The sequence below is a fragment of the Anopheles aquasalis genome, chromosome 2 (assembly GCF_943734665.1).
Source record: "Anopheles aquasalis chromosome 2, idAnoAquaMG_Q_19, whole genome shotgun sequence".
Classification (NCBI taxonomy): Eukaryota; Metazoa; Arthropoda; class Insecta; order Diptera; family Culicidae; genus Anopheles; species Anopheles aquasalis.
In genome coordinates, this window is record NC_064877.1 from 65,838,168 (window position 1) to 65,860,646 (window position 22,479).

At 47.5% G+C, this 22,479-nt stretch overlaps 2 protein-coding genes across 2 annotated transcripts in view; both read right to left on the reverse strand.

Moving 5' to 3' along the window:
* Positions 1 to 17,512, reverse strand: part of LOC126581221 (serine/threonine-protein kinase meng-po-like) — a 32,423-nt gene extending 14,911 nt beyond the window's left edge. The window contains exon 1 of the mRNA XM_050244730.1: positions 17,258 to 17,512. The gene's annotated coding sequence lies outside the window, so the exon portion shown is untranslated. The remainder of the gene's footprint in view (positions 1 to 17,257) is intronic.
* Positions 17,513 to 20,417: 2,905 nt separating this feature from the next.
* LOC126569372 (uncharacterized) lies at positions 20,418 to 21,645 on the reverse strand. Its single transcript, XM_050226413.1, has one exon. The coding sequence runs from the start codon at positions 21,611 to 21,613 to the stop codon at positions 20,507 to 20,509; it is 1,107 nt and encodes a 368-aa protein (XP_050082370.1). The 5' UTR covers positions 21,614 to 21,645; the 3' UTR covers positions 20,418 to 20,506.
* Between the last annotated feature and the right edge of the window lie 834 nt (positions 21,646 to 22,479).

Below are 22,479 nucleotides of genomic sequence, written 5' to 3' on the forward strand. Positions count from 1 at the left end.
TTTCCGGCCGGGATGCAGGTGCGCACTGCACGAAACGAAAACAGCGGGAAAACCGATGCTAGATCGAAGCGCAACCCCTCCTGGGACTGTGGGAAAGACCGATTTGCGGTCGATAGTTGCAGAAAGTGCGAGTCCATTAACGCTTTGAAGCTGCAGCTGAACTAACAGTCGCACCAACGGTAGCAAACAAGTCATCTAGATGCGCTCGTACATTTTCGTACTTCAATCGTTAAACATTGTTCGCTGTTTACTGGATTCGGCTTCTGCACATTTTCAAGGTCATTCTGTAGGCCGTGGAAACGGACGCTCTACGAACAGCCAGCAACATGATGCCGCTAGAAAGTACAAACCGAACGAGCTACGCTCCACCGCCTCGATCGATTGCGCTGCGTTTCATTAGTCATCGTTCATCGTTCGATCGCCGAGGGCACCATTAGGCGCCATTCATCATCGCGTAATGAGGCGGCACGATGGTGAACAGCGACATCAAAAGCGCCGCTCATCGATGACAATGAAGTGGAAAGGAAAATGAAAAATACAACCGCAGGAGGGCCGTATCGACGCTAGCTCACTTCAATGATTACCAAAAACCCTTTTCGCCACTCACCAGTGGCTGCCTGTGGTGAAAATGAGTCAATATCCGGACTCTCAACACCTGCGCTCGAGCACACCACTCACCGTTAACAATAACAACACCCACAGCTCCTGGTTGGCATGGAAAGTGTGAGAATTATTCCCCGAAACGACCGAACATCAATCAAACGTGTACTCGCAAAGTGTTATGGCGGCCTACGCTCCAATCGGGCAGCCGAAGGCCTTAATAAGTGTGTGGCAGCGAAGTGAAGGGCTGTTCCGATTTTCCGGGCTTTTTGTTGATGTTTTTGATGGTCGTTTGATGGTCTTAAGCTTCTCTATGCGATTTGCGAGCAGATTTGGATGGAAAAAATCCCACCCGTTGCTCCTGGCGCCTCTCTCTCTCTGTTGATTCGCCGAGTGTCACCCCATCCAGGATGCGTATCGTGACACCAAACGAACGAGAAGGATCAAGAAAGAACTGGTCCGGAAGACAGGAAGCGACCACCAAAACACCCGAAAGTGAGAACGAATTAGTGGTTGTCGAACAGTCTTCCCACGAACGGTGGACGGTGAACGATCCAAATGAAGATTAATCGGAAGTTCATAAATAAAATTGAGCGGAGCTATTTTTAGCTCCCCTGCGGTTGACACGTTGCTGAACCACCACCCCCAAAAAAAAAGAGAATAGCCACGCGAAAACCTCAGCGGATGATACTTTAATGGTGGGCTGCAACGTTAATGGTGATGGATTTCGGGGTGTGAAGGGGGGTCTACTATGGGTTCCCTCGAAGAAATCGATCCATTTTCGTCGTCCTTTTACTGGTGACCCTTTTGACGACGTCCAGTCGGAGTGACGGAGATTTATTTTTAATCCCAACGATCCGAACGTTCCAAAAACGAGAGCGCATGAAAGGAGCGAGGTCCTTTTGAGAAGCAATCAAGCGTTACTACGGATGCTCCTCCGATCGGATTCGTGATTTACTTAACATCGATTTTGACGAGCACCATACTGGCCAGCGGTAGACCAGCGGACCTGTGTAGCGGACGAAAGCCTTCGACCGGTCATGGCCAGCCCAACGGAATCCGTCGTGGAATGGGGATGAATGACCTAACTTGACCGCCCGAGCAAGTCAATCCCGAGAGAAGCGAACTGAACTTCAAGGGGAAAGTTTCCTCGTAAAAAGTAAAAGCTTTTCCCTCTTCCAGCATCCTGTCGGTGGGGCCGTCTTTGTAAAAAGAAGAAACAATTTACTCAACGCAACGCGAGAGTAGACAGCAGCGATTAGGGGAGCGAGATTTACGTGCCGGAAAGCAGTAGTAGCAGCCCGATGGTTGGCTGGCTGGCTGGCTGGATGAGCTTTAGCACGAACGCAGTCGCGATCGAGTGCGTGTGCTTAAGGATGCGCCACTTGTAATGCCAGACTCTTGGGCGTTCGGTGAAGAGAATGACCGGAGGTATCTTTGTCCTTCACGAGGAGTCGGTGCCGTTTACTGGAAAGCGCTTCACTTTCCGCCACAGTACAATGAACTTCCGACAAATGGAAAACGGTGCACTAGCTGTTGTTTAATTGTAGATAGAGGAGAGAGTTGGGGAGGATTTCCATAGCCGCTTAAGCTGCTGTTGCGGATGGTGCAGTTTCAACTCATTTTTTTCTTTTCAAAGGAGATGCAAAAAGCGTAAAGAAAACTATGAAATTTATAGGCAAACTAGCTTGACCCCGCGTGCGTCGCTACGCGTGAAAGACAGGTGTTATCCGAAATTTTCTCTTTCTTTGAGTTTCTATTTTGTTCATGACGGCTATTGTTCATTTTTGCAAAGGAATTAACATTAGATTACATTCAAACCTTCAAGCAGGGTGCACCTGGGGGGGGTGCACCAAGGGGGGGTGCACCTGGGGGGGGGTGCACCTGGGGGGTGCACCTAGGGGGGTGTGCACCTGGGGGGGGGGGGGGGGGGTGCGCCTGGGGAGGGTGCACCTAGGGGGGTGTGCACCTGGGGGGGGGGGGTGCACCTGGGAGGGTGCACCTAGGGGGGTGTGCACCTGGGGGGGTGCGCCTGGGGAGGGTGCACCTAGGGGGGTGTGCACCTGGGAGGGGTGCACATGGGGGGAAGTGTTCGATGAATGTTTAAACCGGCGGTTGCGTCAACTGCTCACCGATGTATGGAGTAGTGTGAGCGTGTTATAGGATGGGATTAAGTATTTGGATTGAGATTAGTAAGAGCACTCATGAGAGACGATCGCTCACGTGGTTCTTTGTGTTGAAGAGAGAATAAAGGTGTATTCGATTAGATAGCAAAGAAATCAGAAGTCTCGTCTGTTAATTTGGAATACAGTCCACAACAGAGCTAACACCGGCCTTCTTGTTCGTTAGCAACTCTTCCGCTGTTCAGCATCCTGACTGCTAATCTCTGCGATTTAGTCGATTTTTAAAAAAATCATATAAAAATGACTGTTTGAGCTAGGGCTATAACAATTTGAGAAAATTCGTTTTTTTGTATGAAAAATCCATAAAAAACGTCCCTGTACAGCTTACAAATCAGTTACGAAAAATAATTTTCTTATTTTTTGAATAACTTAAGTAAAGTGAATGAAATATAGTTTACATCCGATTCTGATACCAACAGAAGACACACACAAAGTTTAATGAGAATCGGTTCAGCCGTTTCGGAGGAGTTTAGGTACTAACATTGTGAAAAGTGGTTTTTGAATATTTATAAAAAGATGACTTAAGTTAAGTGAATGTAGGATAGTTTATATCAATTGCCATTACCAAAAGAATATACACACCAAGTTTGGTTAGAATTGGTTCAGCCGTTTCGGAGCAATTGGGACGCAAAGTTTGTGACACGAGATTTTTATATATATAAATATATTCTGGTTGTTATAAGCAACATTATCCGAGCACAATTTTGGTTCGATTTCAAATAGTATTTAAAACCAAAACAAGAAGAAATTGATGTTGTTTAGAATGTTAATTTATCGTACATTTCGTCAATCAGCTTGATGTAGATTAAGGGTTTCAAACTCATATTAGCATGTAAAGAAAAGCAAAAGCAAGTTCGCGAACCATTTCATCACATAATTTGGAGGTGCATGGCTTTATTAAATTTGCTTTGTTTACACCAAAGCCCATTCGGCGCTGATGTTCGTCGCCAGATAGATATAGGTACTTTCAAAACTGGTCGCAGCGCCAGGAAAACGAAATGATGTAGCTCCGTTGTCATAAACCCGATGATGGAGGCGCCAGGTAGCCGGTACTTTCGTGGGGGATACCTGGCGCCTCCATCTACAAAAATTTAAATGAACGGTTAATTTAAATGGTTAAACAAAAAAGAGATCACAAACTCTATTATGTTGTGAATGTTGAAATGTGAAAAAAATGTTTCTTCATTAAATTTTTCGAATACTACTTTTATTGCAGATAAATTGCTCGTGGAATAGTTTATAGCTTTCGTCCCCTTCGGTGGATCGATTGGAAATGAACCCGTACTCGCCTGATTCTACTATCCGAACCATTCTGTCTGTAGTGTTGGTGGCGTGGGCGCATTTCACTCGAACACACAGTTACTGATCACTTTTGTTCGTCACCATTACCAATCATCAGTTCCAACATATGCATAAAATAAAATTAGCCCAGTTTGCTCTGCAAATCCGATCGTTACCCATATTTTGATGTCTTTTCAACATCTCGCGCCCGTTTGCCCACGCGGCAATTGTATTGCGCTCTTGTTTCGCCCACGTTACGCCTCCGTACCCATCACAAATGGCGTAATTATTGTATTATACCGAGCGCCAAAAAAGCCATTTCCTGGAAAATAAAAGAAACCACCCACCGCCCACTAATCGCTTAGCGACCACGCGGTGCGCCCACGGGAAGGTTGTTACACTTGGCTAGATAAAATTGGTGGCAGACTCCAGGCCGACCTGGCGGTGAGGCTATAAATAGCGCAAAAATCGATAGTTGTCAGGGCTCGGTCGCGCCTGTCGCATCGAACGCATCTTATCGTGCAATCATGAACGGTAGGCCGACCGCAATCCGGCATGAGTCATGGGATGCTCAAAGAAGGGCAAGCGACAGGAGGAGAAAGGCCGCTGTCTAGGGCAGACAGCACAACCACAATTTGACATCCATTTCCACCAGACAGTAATCCTTCGCTCCGTAGCGAGAGCGAGCAACAAAAAACCAGTCTGTGAGTGACTGCCATCCCGGGACCCCGGGGGGGACGGTTGGACGAATATATTGGAAAACGAATTGTGCTCCGGGGCCTGACTTGTGATGTCGACGGTGATTTACATTTTTCGATAACACTTTCTCCGACGCTACGACACTCTACAGAACCCGTGGTGAGCTGAGCTGGAGTCGATCTAAAGTTTTCTAAAAGTTGATTTATTCAATTTGTCTTCAGTAACTTCCGTGGCCGGCTCGGTCCCGGGTTGTGGTTGTGGTAGGTGGAGAGAGACATTTTAATTGAATCAACTCCCTCTAAGCATTAAAGGATGGTTCCTGGATCGATAGTAACTTCGCTTTGAACATTCTCACTCCTCTGGCACGACCTTAGATAAGATGGAAGATGTTTAATCGTCGGTCGTAAAATGTTCATCCATAAAATACGAGCATTGTTGCCAACGCTCATTAACGAAAAGGGAAATCGCATAGACAGCCAGCCACCGGCCACCAAGCAAGCAACAAGCGAGGCGCCGGACCTGACCTAATTGGGTGAGCCTCTCGCTGGTGTTAATGGTGGTTTCCGAGAAACTTGTCCCTCCATAATACCACCACCGGCAGCTCGGTCTTCAGAACACACTTTGTGGTGGCATTAACCAAGAATAGCGCGCCCCCTTCTCTTCACTTTTGGGGCTCGTCATCTTGCACGCTGTCTTAGCTCTTCAAGTCGCGACGCATCGCCTTTTCCACCCAGAATTCTGTGGTTGTGGTGTGTGGTGTTTGGTGCCAGATGCCGGCAGCCATAATGAGGCGCAGCTCGCAAACACGTTCCTTTCGTCTACACATCGCTTCACACCTCTCGTGGCATACACACAGACTGTCGCTGGAGGGTATGGCTTCGGATAAAGTACTTGTAAACAGAGCAGCGTGAGCGTGAGCAGCGTAAGTATTCCAGGAAGCATCAAACATTGGAGCGAATGGGGGGTGTCCTTTAAACATAAGCTCCCCTTTTTATTCAACATTCAACATGGAAGTAGATGCAGTTTAGGATGAATCGCTGCCATGGTATCGCGCTGATAAGACGATTAGCTGAGTGGGTGCTGTGGTTGAAAGGCAACGGTTCATGAAGAGAGTTCTGAGAATCCGCATCCTCCCACAACTCTTTTTAATTGTTGACTTCCCTGGGCTAGGAAGACTCCAGTGACAGGTCAAACGCATCATTCTGTTGAGCCTTTTTGGTTGTTGAACACCTACTGTTAGTTGAAATAAAGCAGGAAGCATCTTGGAGGATTCAAACAGTTGCGATTCCGTTAGAAAGCCCATCACTAAAGATGAATGGTAAACACATAAAAATTAAGCCCGATTTCAGCTCTCTGTCGATTGATAGTGGCGTACCCGCACCGTTGTTTGTTTCAAGATTAACTTCTTAAAGTACATGTACACGAAAAGAACTTTCAATAGCGATAAACTATCCTTGCTCAAGGGTTTACTATCATTTGAGACATAGCAACATTTGTTTCTGCCTGACACGATAGCAAGAATTCAATAAAACTTTCAAAATATAAAAACAAACGTTAATAGCAAGCACACTGCCTCGGTCAACTCTTGTTGCTGCTATGTAAATGAAAGATTCCACTAAAATACAGTGCAATGACTCTATTGCAATTGAATATTCGTTTCTACAACTCTTACTAGCTAGAGCTACCTGCTAGAGGGAAAGTCAGCCAATCAGTCAGTGCAAAACGCGCACACCAAGGATGACGCGTTAGCGTCACAAGATGGAAACAAGATCTTCATTTGCAGTCACCGTCTCCGGTGCTGCTCGCCGTTGTCGTTGACGTTTCGTACGAAAATAGCAAAAAATTGAAAATGTTTTCCACCGGAATGCTGCTGCTGTTGCTGCTACTGCTTTGTCGCTCGGCACGCTCGTTACGGCATCAATAGCCGACGTGGTTTCCGCGTCCTTTGTTCTTGTCTTCCTCCCCTTTTTCATCTTTCCATCGTCTTTGTGGAACGGGAAAACCACCGTTTTAAGCACAAAACGTAAGCCGTCCCCGATGGGACAGCTTTTTGAAGCTCATGAATCCTTACGAACGATTGCAGGCACGGGAACGGGATCATATTTTTACTCTCGCAAATTTGTCCATCCAATTAATTGGAGGTAGACGAACGAAACTGTCGGAATACTGCCTCCCGGTGGCATGCGCCGTTAGGCTTAAAGCATTCATGCAGAAGTTAATGCTCGCAGCACTCCAGCCATCTATTTCTGTCCCTTTTGTGTGCCGAGTCCTGCCGAAGGACGAAGCACACAGCCATTAATTAGTGCTAGATGGATTCCGCAAGGCACCGTCCCAAGGGCGCGTTGCCACATTATATCATAATTACGGAATCGGAATCAGGTAATGTAGTTCAAGTTTTAATTAATCCAATCACCCAACCTCATCGATTTCGGAGAAACTAGCTCGTCAATAATCTTGCCGATAACGATCGGGTTATTTCGCGAACGGAACTCCTTCCTCCTTCGGTTGTTCCTTTGCGATTACTCACTTGATGCCAGCGATGACACCGATGCTTATTAATGGCACACGCGCGCGCACCCTCGCCGCAAAATGTGTCCAATTACTCGCATCGGGCACACAGGATGGCCCGGTTGTCGCGGTCGTGAACTTTGACATTCTGGCATTTTGCCTTTCTGGTGTGGAGTCCGGTCCGGAACATCCGATAATTTATGAGCGCAAGATTAGAGAGGCAGACGAGCGCCCTCCACGAAATGGTTGCCCTTTTCTATCACTGAACAGGTCCCCGGATCCTTTTCGAGGTCGTGTTGAAGCCGTTTTGTTTCATTGCGAGACGCCAATGAAGCGGAACCACCCTCAGCTGACAGTCGTCGTGCAATTTATTTCGCGCCCTCGACGAAGGGTGAAAGTTTGTGTAGGATTTTCGGGGCTGGTCCCGTGTTGTTCACCTGCCCTCTGTCTGTTCCGGTTTTTCGGAACACCCGACGAGTCCGTCCTTCAGGTGGAAACACAAAATTTCCTCTCCCGGAACACACGGTCGGTATCGAAAGGTCAAACTCCGGCCGTCCCTGGCCGTCTGTATCGGGCATGATAAACGGCCTCGGCTACCTCGCCACCACCTGGATGAAACGTGGTCACGGTGATCGTTTGAATGCTTCCTACAAGGACCTCCTCCTTCTCTACAAACGCCTATCTGTTACGACCATTTTGGGAGCACGACTATCCTTGACGGAGTCCTTGAGGTGTGCAACATCAAACGGTTTACTGTTTACCCGCAACAAATGGTGAGTCCGTGTCCGTAGGAAGGCCTTCGGACGACCGAAACGCCGGATGCAGGACGAAGACAAGAGAGAATCGCTCCACAGTCCGCTCAGGAAAGAAGAACGAATAACGGACTTGGCTTTCATTTATCCATTGAAACGGACTTCATTCCCTCACGTCCACAGCGGGCCACTGTATGCTAACGTGACGTAGTGTCTCGGTGTGTATTTGGATGATGTCCTGGTTCGGATCGGTCGCTACCTTCAGTCGCCGCACGTCCACCCAGTTACCATTTCATATTAGCAGCAGCAGCAACAGCAGCAGTTGTGGTAGGCCGTTCGTTCAGGTGCCCAGTGTAAGTGTGTGTTTTGTGTGTCATCCGTCAGGAGCAGCAAGAGGAGCATCAGAGAGAGAGAGAGCGACTCTGGCAACCGCCAGCGACCCAGTCCTCGGGGAGCAGTAACTAGAGCGAAGCATGCCATGAACCATCAACCGTTCAACGCGCTTCACTTCGTCCTTTGCCTACAGCAAACCACACACCAACACACATACAACCAGGACATACAGCCTCCTGCGATAGTCAGCTCGCTGTATGAACTTACTCGCTAACGGACTCCACTCTGGCCGGAAGCGCACAACACACGCGATGGAACGGAAGGCACCATCCTCGACCCACCCTCAACGCACTGCATATCCTTGCTCCATTCTCCTCCTGCCAGCAACGAACAAGAACGTCCGATGCCAGAGCGAGAACGAGTGCGCGCTTTGCCATCACTCCCGCAGCGATTGCATGTTCAACATGCAACCTTCCTCCGGCCTCGTCCAGGTCGTCCGTGAGGTCCCCCAAAATAAACTGGATCCCGGGAGCTATTTTTAGCACCCCCTTTCACTCCCTTCATATCCCTCCTAGTAGCTCAGCCAATCGATTGGAACCGCCTATCGGTAACAGTTGTTCCAGGTTAAGGCAGGCTCATTGGCGTATGAGCTCTCCTCTCTGCTTCCGTCTCTCAAACACACGCCCTGAAGAGGCTCCTGCTAATAGTGCGAATAGCACATGGTACACATCCTTGTAGTAGCTTAACTTATAACCACCTGGAACCACCTTCTGGAGTGCCGGGCGCTAGAACAACCTTCGCCAGCACCGCAGGGATTTCCGTTGAGCGTTGAGCCAGTTCTGGCCGTTGAGTGGCAAGATTAATCTAATTTTACTATTTTCTCCCAACACGCTCAACCTTCTTCCCTTCCCTGGCCTCTTCGACTCATAATTTCCCAGTCAACTGTGAAAATACGGTTACTGCAGCAACAGGATGGATGGTTGGTGGGTGGGTGGTGACGATGGTAATAGATTCAGGGCCAGCTTGGATTCAGTGTTCAGGAAGCAATCAAGTTCGTTCGCTGCCCCGCTTCGCTACGGTGGCAGATGGAGTGACGAGCACTAGCGGCTGGATCGAGGACGCACTGACGCAGCTACTTCGGCCCGAAGAGATGATTGCAAAACGCAGACTTGCATAAGTGAGTGGAGTCACCTCGCTTCATCAGCCTCAGCAACGCTGGCATGGATGATGATGATGACGCTACTGAAGAGGAGGCCGCATGGAAGTAAGCAAGGTGTGGGCGAAATGAAATAAAGCAGAGTAGATCTAACACTTGAGGCACTGTAGCGTTGCTTGTGCATTCCAAGTATTACGCGCATCGTAAGCAGTACCGGTTCATGGAAAAGCGCTTTTCCCACTTCAAACTAAACTTCAATCGCATCGGGAGGCCAAGGGTGCAAGGACACTAGGGGTGCGTACGGCTCGCGAACGGAAGAGTTCGTTCCATTGAACATCCTGGCCAACATTCAAACGGGGAGCGTTTTTCGCAGAAAAGTGTAACATTTTATTGTTTCCCACAGCGATCTTTGATGTATTTCCTTCGTAGAAATCGTGGACAGAAATGAGCAATGTCGTCAGATGGCAATGGGGCAGCGCTTCGGGAAACATGATGCTCCGATGCTGGTTGTACGGATTCATTGTGGTTTTGTATTGATTTTTTTCTTAAATTTCATCTTTCCTCTACAGCGACAGTGCATTGAACAGGCTTCGCTGATAGAAATTCATCTTTTTGATGTTTTTTTATATGCAATCTCAGTTTAGGTTCAGTGATAGTCACTACACACAGCAGAAACACAGGGAAACACAGCAGAGGAATAGTCGAGATATTCACAAGGACGAAATGTCATCCACGAAAAGGGCACGCAACACTGAATTTGGAATCAATTAGAGCTAACTATAAGTCTCCAGGAATTTGAGGACGAAACTCGCAAACACCCTTGTAAACGAATGAATAAAGGATCTTCGAATTTCTGCCCTTGTTGCCTCTTTTCAAAGACAAGATGCCCCTCGAAGTCCACAGCATTGACGCAAGGAGCTTAAAATAATTAATTCCGATGAGCTCAATTTAAATGAGAGCCAGCGTTGATAGTCCCGTCAGTGCGATCGTTAGATATTGAAATTGGAAGAAAGAAGTATTGATAAAGATTCGAAGGATGGAGATTAAGAAACAAAAGCGATTGTTTTCTAGTTAAAGTGAAGCTTCATAAACAAAGAAAACAAGATAAAGTACTTCCACATAATCTGTTCTATAGCTTGATCTACTTGACAAAAACTGTTTAAATTTTACCTTAACAACAACCAATTAGGCTTGCCACGATTGAGTAGATCAATCAGGAATCATGTTACCAGCAAGTTGCCTCTGTCAACAGAATGACAACAATCTGTTTCGCTCGCTACTCGGGTTCAGGATAAGCAGAGTGTTTCTGCTTCTGTTTAATCATTTACTTGCCATTTCCGTCGTTATCCAACAAATCATCAAGTCGCACTCGTTGCCCAAAACAGCAGCGCTGCCAGACCCGAAAAAAGTAATCTCTTAAAAACAATAAACCACAATCCTTCGCTCCACCTGAGCCTCCGTCCTAAGCAAACATTCCTCGGGTGCGCCCATCGTTAAATTGACACCGAAAAGGATTCAATTTCACGCCGATGTCCTACAGCGTTGCTGTCGCCAATGTCGTCCTTTGGATTCAGGGAGCGGAGACCATCGCCGACCGAGACCAAACCAAACGCGTACCGCACTCAGACCTTCCGCCAAAAGCATTGAATCCACTCGAACGCGCCCCTTTTCGTGTCGTGGCCCTTCACAGGTGGGCGGAAAATGATCAATTTTAGTCTTGCATACCCCCTGGCCGCCATTGACGATACACTTCATTTGCTTCGCCAGCGAGTGAGATCGGTGGATTGGACCGACGTATCATCCGCCATCGGAGGGATAAGCATCATTAACACCACAAGCCGTCCAGCGCAAATTGTAGGGGTGGTTAAAAGGGAGGGAGGGGGTGCAAAGTAAATAAATGAAAATGAATTTTGGCTGCTCGCAGGAAGGACGCGGGCACACACAGAAAGAGAGGGCGAGAGAAAGAGAGAGCCGCGTAATGGACATTCATCATAACGCACAGCAAGCGTTCGGTCAGTTGCTCAAGGTTGCCAGACGACTTGATAGCTTCTAGCAGGCTGTGCTGAGCGAGAAGCTCGCTTAGGAGCACCTGGAGGAAGGACCGGCCACCGATCTCATCGCGCCAGCATCTCATTAAATGATTTTCCTCTAAAATCTAAATGGTGGCATCCCGGACCATAACGTGATACACACTGGTTGGTGGTGGAAAAATCTACCCCCCCCCCCCCCCCCATCCCTCACCCCCTATGGAGCGGAAGTCTAATGAAAAGAGCGGGAAAAGTGCGAAGAAAATAAACAAACCTCACAAATCGCCGAAACTCCCCGAAGATAATAAAGGCCGGCCCGGCGCGCCAACCCACCAGCAGTGTGCGTGGGATTTGAGTTTTCTTTCTCATTTTCCACCGCACTTTCGCTTTCCCGAGGAAAGGAACCGACGACCGAGCACAGATTCCAAGTGTGAGTGAAATTTATTTCCACTTTTATTTTTCAATTTGTTTTCCCACCCAAACAGACGCCCACATTCATCTTCCCGTCTTTTCTGTGTGGCATGCGGGTGCCAGGATGCCAGGTGGATGCCAGGGCCGCCCGGTCCCACCAACGGTGCTCGCAATGTACCCCGAAAAGCTACCTTGTGACCTTGTGAACACCTCGACTTCCGCCAGCCCCAAAACGGGAAACATTTGCATTTGCGCCATTTTCCGTTTGGTTGCCCTCGAGTTGTCACCTAATGGCAAGCGTAGTGGTTTTGTGGCGATTATCCTCCATCTCCCCATCCCCAGTCCAGGTGGGTTTTATGCTTTCCATTATTGATTCGGTCCATTCCCATAAATTGCCGGCATTTCCGTTTCGATTACGCGAATCGCCGAAACGCTGATGGCTGTGATGCTCGGTTCCACCTCGATTTGCCGGCGTCACTCGATACGGGTCCCTTCTACTCACTCTCTGCTCTCTCTCTCCTCTCTGTCGACGGCGGAACTTAGGGAGTTCGTGAGCGCTTGGCATTTGGAGGGAACGAGAACCCGCTAGACCGCAAACTAACCTAATCATCTGCCGTACCCGGTGGCCATATGGAAGCTGTCGAAAAACCATCAACCATCCGGTCTGGCCCGCACAGACCGGCCACCATGCCGCACCATCAACGTTGTTTACCTTTCGTCAATGATCCTCGATCGATCAACGGTCCAAGTGGTGCGCAACAACAGAAAGACTCGATTCCGACCGCCATTTCACGCCTCTGGCACTGGCTGGCGAGTCTTCCAGCATCCAAATCGAGGGCCAAATGTAAAGTGAACCCTCACAGGCGGATGAGTTCCATCATTTCGACCAATTTGGCGAAACTGGAGAAAGAGGACAAGGGCTCTGAATGCATACATCGACGCGAAAGCGACTAAGGCTGCTGTTACTTCCACCAACCATCACTCAACTGGAACGAGATTGTGGCTTCTGGATAATATTATCCAAGCGTCCCCAATGGAGGAGTGTCAGAGCAACACATGAGCAACTCGTGCTCCAAGTGGATCCCAACCCACCCCTGCCATAAGCCCAACGGATTCGGTGGCCACGCGCGCACTTCCAGCTCGCGTCCTCACGTCAAACGCTTGAAGTGCTGGTTCCGGCCTTCCGGTCGCTAAAAATAGAGCCAGCATAATTCTGCCAACCAAAGGGACCACCAGCGATGATGGTTGCGCGAAACGAATACCAACGTAACTTGCACACTAACTCGACCACGACACACACATACAATCTCCCGCTACTTAGTGTTCTGTAGTCGTGTCCTTTCTCAGCAACCGGGAGTGACGGGATTTCCTGGGAAAAAGAGGAAGCTTCCACCTGACATAGCGCCGGAACGACGACGACGAACGGTGCGCGCTGGTATCGCTGGTGTGGCGGTCCTTTTGATAAGGATGATGAGCTTACGGGGTTGGCAATTAGAGGATGGGGAGGATTCCGTGCATTTTCCCGAGCCAAACGGGGAACAACGGCAACAACAAATGGTTTCTAATGTTTCGCTTCGTTCGAAGATGAGTTTTCGAAGGAGGGAACGGGAAGCGAAATAAAAATAGAACTCCCGAAAGAACTGGCACAAGAAATTGGACAATTAAGCGAAGAAATATCATTGTCCGTAAAACCCTCATGAGCGGGATTTGTCAATATATCGTTTGGTTAGCTGAACGCGTGCGCTACCCGGACTCTCGGTCCACGTCAGCATCGTTTGGTAGAATTTAGCTAATGCCGCTTGAGATGTCCACCTTAAATCCCACGATTTACTCTCGACCACCGAACGCCACTTCGCCTTCCGCATTGGCCAAGAGACCAGTTTGATAGTGTCCAAAGGTTGACATGGGCACCGGATGGGTGGGGTCGAAAAGCCCGGAAATGAAATCGGACGACCGGAGCGGACCGTTTTAATTAAGCTTCAACCAAGGAAGGAAGGGGATACTCCTCCAGGACGCTCCTTCCGCCGCCCGTCACCACAAAGCGATAAGACGACGGGCGTTGCTGGCACTCGGCGTATTACCTCGAGCCTGGTGATGACGCTGGTTGGCTTCCGACGAGGCCAACAACATAGACGAGGACGACGACAGTGACCAAACATGTGAAATTCAAATGGCTGTCAATCAACGGTTGAGGTTTACGTATGCGGTCCCCCGGGCGAGAGGAGGAAATGATGCATTGAGATGTATCCCATTTTCATTCCTTTGCCAGTCACACAATCCTTCGCAATGTAATGCCTGGTGGGGGGAGAATGGTGTTTGCGTCGTAGCTTTCTTTTGTAATTACCTTGATAAACTGTTGATGCAAATGACTCAACGTATCCCCAATCCCTTTGCCGGTTTCGTTCATTAAGGGGTAACAAGGATAATTATGATTGACAAGGATACGATTGCCTTCGCTTTGTTTATCGGCCCAAAGCCCCCGAAGCCGAAGAAAATACCCTTGGGGACCTGACCGCGCACTGACCCCCCGGGCATCGAGGTAAACTACGACGGACATGTTTTGTTTCTAATTTCAAAGATAGCTCAAAAAAGTTTACGATACTCTTAAGTTAGTCGGATTCCTTACTTGGATAGGCTTTGCATTTCTGATGCATTTAGAAAGGATATATACAATATATTTTTGTGAAATAATCGAAATCGTTTAACACCTACTGTAGTCATTGATTATCCTTTACATTAGAAGTGATTAAAGCGTAAAGTATATCATTTCTTATCCACAGAATTTTTATCCGGAAAAGTCTAATTAAGTTGCTTAATAGTCTCTATTAAGCAGATGCTCTTACCTATTAGAGCGAATGGTTTGTGTAATTTTCTCCAATAGTTTTACACCGGGCTACGTGGCACAAATTCAAGAAAAAACTATTCAAAATGTGTCAGAAACCGCTCTAACCACCAGATATTGCTCCTTCTCAATATTGCTTGTTTGATCATATTACAAACGATTTAGGGCCAAAGTTCATTGACTATTTCTCATAAAAGTATCAAATTTGTGAATGTGTATATGAACCAAAAAATTAATCCACAGCTCTAATCGCATGAAACTGTCCTCATATCAACTGTTACCATACATAGCTTTTACAAATTTCCTTTCTGAATCAAATTTAATTAATTTTGGCAGAGGCAAACAACTGCATGGCCGTAGATCTGTATGAAGTGAGATTGTAGTGTCCTGTTTCGTGCTGCGTCAAGATTGCTACTGAAAGTGGTATCATATTTGAAAACTTCTTGGTATCAGTATTTGTACTTCGAATGAATTCCAGAATTTCCAGCGAGCAGGAAAACTCATATAGGATGCTTTTCAATTAATTGCGTTGCAGGAATTTGACGAACAAAATAAAACATTCCAAGTACTCTTCAATTTCATTTGAAAAAGGTATGCCGGTTTGAGGCACTGTCCCGAGAATAACATAATTTAATGCAAATGAAAGTGTTATTACCGCCCAAGATGGCTTGTTCTACCTCGTTTACTCTTTTTATAAATCGAAGCTCGGGCCCTTATGGCTGATCCTGAATAAACCATCGAGCCAAAGTGGTTCTCGGCAACTCGAGCAACCTGTGTGTCTCCAATGTCCCGTTGGTACGGCCACAGCCTACACTCCGTGCACTGCGACCGGTGTACCGGTTCGAAATAGAAACGGAAATAGAAGAAAGATTAATAGTTCGATTTATTTCCTTCGTCACAAGGCTGTGCGGTGCGGACGCAAACGATGACCATGCCAAGACCGTGTTGACCCTGCACCACCACCGCCATCCATCCATCCATGCGCCACCCCTTACCTAAGAATCGGTGACCAAAAAGGCTGGCCACCACCCTTCGCCGCGGTCGATGGGGAAAAGGTATTTTTAGCACCGAAAACCACGACGATTTGCCCTCGGTCCGGCCTCCTGTCAATCTCTTCACCGCAGAGGGAGAGAGAGAGTGTGCCGGGGGGTCAGCAGCAGAACTTTGGCTACGGCAATGGTGGCCTCGCGGTGCACACACTATCGGGAAATGTTTGTGTTTACAGCGTAGTGCCCGAAATCGTGTGATCACGTGTGCACCTCGCGGGGGGAAGGGAAAGGGGGAAGCAGGGGGTGTTGGTGGAAATAGGACAATTAGCAGCGAGAGGCACAGATCGTACCACCGGCACGCGGCAATCACACCCGCTAATGGGCCATCCGTAAAGGAGAGCGTAGAAAAATGGAAACGGAAAGGTCATTCGTTTCACTAACTCGATAGCTTCAGCTCCCGATGACAATTGCCGCTTTAGCTTTCACATCCTTTGGCCGGCCGGTTGAATGAACGGAAATGGACTGGCTCACCGGAAACCCGGAGAAGCAGTAGCAGCAACAAAAAATGGCGTCTGGTCCTGATGACGCCGAGGACAGTGGCTGGTCCTGCTTCGATTGCTCGATGTGCTGCCCCTAGCAACCCCGGGGTTGCTCCGTTCCGTGTTCGCGCAGTTGCTTTGCCTCCCTCCGCTCCCATTCCTGCTACCCCATTTCCATGGCCACCTTAGCCTGACTGACGTCAGCGCGCCAAATGACTGGCTAACTAGTGACGGCCCGTTGGCTGGCTGGCTGACTGGCTGGCATCAGCGCGTTTTTTTCTATTTTCCGCTTCACTTAATCACGAAACAAACACACACGCAGGCACAGACGCATAGAGCGAAGGCTTCGGAAGCGGAGGATTTTCCTCAAATTCCGTGACGGAGCAATGGGGCGTTCTTGGTTTTTTTTAGAGTTTTATGTTTTCCTCTCTCTCAGGCTATTACAATGTCTCCATCAGCTCGCGCAGGCGACGGTGGTACGTATTTACGAATCCGGATTTAGCATCGGAGTGCCGGAACAACCTTTTCCGTTGAAATGGAAACTGATTATCGGTTGTGAGACACCTGTCGCGGTGTGATGTTTGGACAGTTTGAAATTTGTTATTCCGTGCTTCATTTGTCTAATTTGTGGTAGCCTATTGAGTGGAAATACGCTGGTAAAAGTGAGTGAGAGGGTCCCTGCCATGAAATTGGACACTCGGTACTGCAATCATACATTCGGTGATCCAATTAGACCGTTCTGTATGTTGGAAGAATCGATGCCAAACCTTTGTTTTACCGCTAACATACTTTGCATCATGGGGCGACATCGTTTGAAAGGAAATGGAAAACTCTCGCCACTCTCGTCTTGTCTCGTCCACGTCAGTGCCAGTGAACTGTCCGTCACGAGACACGAGATTGTGCACATCAAATGTGGCTTGGCAGGGAGGGTACTTACCAAAGCATAAAATATATCCTTCGCTCGCCCGCCTTAAAAGGTTGTCGCGACGATTCCTGAAATGAGCTCGCCGTTGCCTGCGGTGACGATTTACGTATCTCTCAGTCTGCCGGAGCTTGGAAGCCCTTCCCTTCTCTCTCTCTCTTGCTCGCTCCACTCTCGTCGCCGTCACTTTCTCCGTTATCAAACCACTGCACTTTTTACTTCCGATGTAAGCACTAAGAAGCTTAAATACGTATGTTTTTCACGGCCTACTCAGACTTCCTTAGCGCGAATGTGCAAACCAATTTTATAAACCACAGAAAACCACGCCGAGGGGGCCTTTTGTCGATCGGCAAAACGAAGAAAAAAAACACTCCTTCACAAACTCACTCACGCGTGATGGTGGGTTCCATTTTGTGCGATTAACACCGGGCGTGAATAGACCGCCGCCCTGCAACTGGAATCCGACCGGTGTCCGGTGTGGAAAGTTACATTTTCATCGCTTGTTTACCGGTGTTCCACCCTTCCACCAATGCAGCGTCGACGGATCAAACAAACTCGATCACAGAACTACAAGACACTGACGCCCATCTTTCGGTGCTTTGGAGGATGTTTCTCGCGGTCACGGTCTCGGTGTTTAGTCTGGACGAGATGCAGTCGCCGCGTGCGGGCAGCGCGGGAGGATCTTGATTGACCGGGTGTATCCGATAAACTATTGGCTGATCATGGCAGCACATGCAGGTGCTTCCTAGTAGTTGGTTTACTTTTAAGACGTTCTTCTTTTTCTTCTTCTTCTTCTTCCGGGGAACTCGGACTCACTGGCACTGGTCAAGGTGAATCGACATCCTGCCGACGGATAATCCGCATATGCGCTGCTTCTGCACAAAGATAAACAGGTGTGTGGTATGCTCAAGGATTAGTTGTGTTGTTGCAAAATTTTCCACCACACCAAACGTACACAAAACAGAGTTTCCCCGACAAACACACGCCGAACGCTCACTGGTTCAAAATTTTTTGTTCTTCTCGTTCTCCGTTCTTTTGATTAACAAAAAAAAAACCAACACAAAAGCCTCAAATGTCGTGCATCCACAGGAAGACGCAGCGAAACCGAACTCAACGGAGGGTCAGACCGTTATGCGTTCCAGGCGTACCGAGCGACAACATAAAACTGAACTCCACCACGGTCCGCTCGGTCGGTCACTAGAGGTTTGTCGTCACTAGAAGGCAACGTTTTCCCGCCGTACTGTTGCTGCTGCTGCTGCTGCGAGAGCGAAGGAACGCTTCGAGAGTTTCGCCGGAAAATTCGCTGAGCGCCGATGGCCGGCCTGGTGTGCTCCAGCGAGAGTCGACCGTCGGCTCTTGGCTTACTCTCGTCGTCGTCCTCGTCGTCGTTGTCGGTGTTTGTACACAAGCGGAGAGCACGCCGTTTTGTAGCCGGTACCGGGGGAGGGCCACCCGTGGGATTGTAAATGAAAACGAAAACTCGCCCGTACTCGCGCCGTAACCTACGACACCATCAGGGGACAGCGGCGTCGGCGTCGGTGGCTGCCAGAATCCGGCCAGAGTAAATGCGATTCGCAACCGCTCAACCGCCCGATGGATGGGTGGGTGGGTGGGAGGACAGCTCCTTGAGTTTGGCAACAAACTTCACCTTTCCCACCGTACGGTACTCCGCTTCATGCCATGGCGAGCAAAGAGAAGAGCAACTTGATGCTCAGTTTTTTCCGCTCTCTCGGATCGGGTCGTGTTGTGTTGTTAGCGTTGGAAGCTTTGTAAAGAGGGGGGAGAGGATTAGGGTTCAATATTTTTCGTTTTTATGGCGTGGCGTTTGTTGTTAGTGAAAAGCAAATCGACGGCCGGTCCTCTCCCTTAGGTTAGGAGATGGGAGACGACCTCCAATTGCTTATATCGCTCTGTTGCACATAATTGTCCGCATGGCAGACGACTCAAATTATTTTAAATTATTTATGATTTCCTTTTCGTATTCTTTATGAAGAAATTGAAAGGAGTATACTATGTAATTTAAACAGACGAGTTTATCCTAAATAATTGTTCATGTATGCATTGTATTAAACGGATATCAACCTGTCAACCTCATTATCCTTCTTCAATAACTTTTTTCCCTACAAATTAAACAGCCACCAAATCGAAGTGGTTTACACCAACTCCTGTGCAGCGTCCAACTTCAATCCTCACTACTTCCTGTTCGACTTACTGGGGGCCTTGCCGTAAATTAATCCTTGTCCTCTCCTTTAACTCTTTTTTCGGGCATGCCACAGGGTAGAGTGTCTAGTCCACCACTCTTCCCTGAAGAAGTTTTTTTCATCCTCATCATCTGACCAGCCACGCGTTTCATTAGTGAAATTCTTAGTATTTCTTCACTGAACATACCATAAACCAAAGTAAAAAAATAAATGAACAATAGATTGGGCACTAAAACAAGCGAATATTTCTCTTAAAGAATATCAACGGTTCTTAGTAGTCTTTGAACGCGAAATGATGTTGAGCATATCACTGTATTTTAAAACTCTCTCGCTTTCTCTCACGCGCAAGAGCGAGAAAGAAAATTAGTACTCTAGCGTACTCTAGTGGAAAATGAATTGAACCCATTTTGGATCGGCCGTTTTTAAACCGTACTCATTTGCCGGAAAATCGCCGGGAAAATCGTGAAGAGTCAAATGTCTAGATGCTTAGCTTTTGAAGAGTAATTTCTGCAGTTTTTGCATCAATTGAAAGAAGATATGTTATTACATTTTAATATGTAATTTTAATATTTAATTTTATTACATATAATAATATTGAAATGTTATTACATTTTAATGTTAGCACCGTAATCATGCGCCTCCATCACGGAAGTTCCCGTGACGATCATAACTGAAAATCCACCAACAACTAAAAAACCATGACGAACAAAACAATAAATAATTACCAGGTGTTGTATTCATTTGTTATCATTCCATTTTTAATCAGGTTACTTTAGCCTGACCGGACAATCACGGAAACAATCAATCTCTCTGGAAGACCGTTGAAGAAAGGCTTATGATTGAATAACATTCTGGATAATCAGAACCTTGCCTCCGAATGAAATTCGCTTACATCATTAATTTGCTACTTTTAATAGTGATTACACCATGCTTCTAACACTTCGTCAATATATTATCAAATAAAAAGCTTCAAAAGATAGTCCCGTACTCATACTTTGCACCTTGAATTTGGCCTACACTAACGACAAGAATTTACGCAAGCTTCATACAGTTCCGATCGGCTTCAATGTCCACCTTCCATACCGGCGAACACTTCCGGCAGGGGCCCCGTATTGCCTCCGGCCACCCGAAACGTTTGCCAAACGGTAGGATCGGAGCGGATGAGCGCCATGAACTCGTTGAACCCCTCAAAACACCGTTCTCCCGCAGCGAACGCCTTCGTTTCCGGTGAATCCGCCTGCAACCGGATACGCAAATCCGTCTGCTGTGATCCGGCGACATCCCCTTCGCTGCTCAACTCGCGGGCACACACCGAGGCCAACGCTTTGTCCACCAACTGTTTCGTGGTCGGATGGCGCAATATCGGTTGCAGTTCGGCACACTCGCGGAAAATGCACAGCCGCCCCAGATCTGCGGCTCGCATCGCCTCGAACCGGACCAGTTGCATCGTTTCGTCCACCAGCTCTGACCGCTCGAACCAATCGTACAGCAACCACAGACACACGGCAAACAGAACGTCCGTTTCGTCAAACACGCCGATAATGTTGGAGGACAACAGCACCGACAGATCGTCCAGCGTCATCTCGCAGAACTCGGGCGTGCTGACGAGGACCAGGAAAAAGCGACAGACACGCCGCAACATCATGGTCCGCACCTCGGTGCACCGGAATGGAATGCTCTGCAGAAACACGTAGAACGCCACGTCTTCAATCACTCGCGGGCTGTCCAGATGCTGCCAGCAGCGTTCGACCAGAGCGGGAATTTGAAGAAATTCGGCCGCCACCAGAACGGCCGTAAAGTGGGCAGCCTCAAGACGTCGCCTCGGATCCAGTATCCATTCGTAGATGATGCGAAAGGCAGCCGGGGACACCTTTTCACCGGGCAGTTCGATCAACTCCTTACCGGGGGTCACTTCCTGTTCAAAGAACCCGCTAAAACACTGCAGCGGGAGCAGATGGCAAGGGAAACGTTGCTGGTCGATGCGCACGGTAAGGTCCGTGTTTTGGCCCTTCTTTATCTTGTGCTCCATCAGCGGCCATACGTTGGGTTGAATTAGCCCGGATGGGATGGGTGTTAGTGCCGATTCAATCAGCGCAGGATTGACGTGCAACAGGAACGAATCGGTATCAGAGGACAACGCTTCGGGGCAGCTACCGGGTGTCTCGCTCATCTTGGACCTAGAGAAAACTAAAGCTACGCGGAACAAACTCGAAACTGATTCTGAGATGAACCTTTTTGCGAATGCAATGGTTACTGTGACTCTTTCAATAATTCCAAAGTTGTGTTGCTCATTTGAATTAGTTCGGATATTGGTTTTATTGAAGACAAAGTTGACTCAAATTAAAAATAAATACTTAGTAATGGGTTCAATAAAATGACCTAGTGTCTTGTTGGAACTTAAAATGCAAATAATTGCTCATAAAACTTATTTACGGTTCTAATTCTAAAATGTCTTTCCAAACGGGTATAACTAAAGCGAAACTTTTGAATTTTGTAAAGAGTAAAAAATACTAATAGTACTTTTTATTGTTTTTCTATTTCTTTTCTTCCTATTTTTTTCATTCACTTAGTATTATTACCTTCAGATTTTATTCAATGACTGCTGCAATTGAAGTCATATTATTTTTATTTTTTTTTGTTTAATCATATTTACCTAAACGCTTTTCAAACACTCACCGCAAGTCTTTTGAAAGCGATTTGAAATACTGCACTCATACAGGACTCAGAGCATATCACAACTTTCAGGTTGTTTCTCAAAATTAACATTTGCAAAGTCCTTCTAATCCTTTTCAAATTATGAACAGATGGTACATGGTACAGATGGTACACCATTCACTAGAAAGTCTTTTTGAAGCGTATTTAAAAGTAAGAAATACTTCTACAAATCGACAAAACCTTTATTATTTAACAAAATACCATCGATTATTATATCAAGAAAGAAACCAGCGCGAATTGGAAGAGTCGCTATAATGGACTGCGCCAACAGTGAGTTTTTGCAACCACGTTTCCCAAAAATCGACGCGTATACTGTATTTT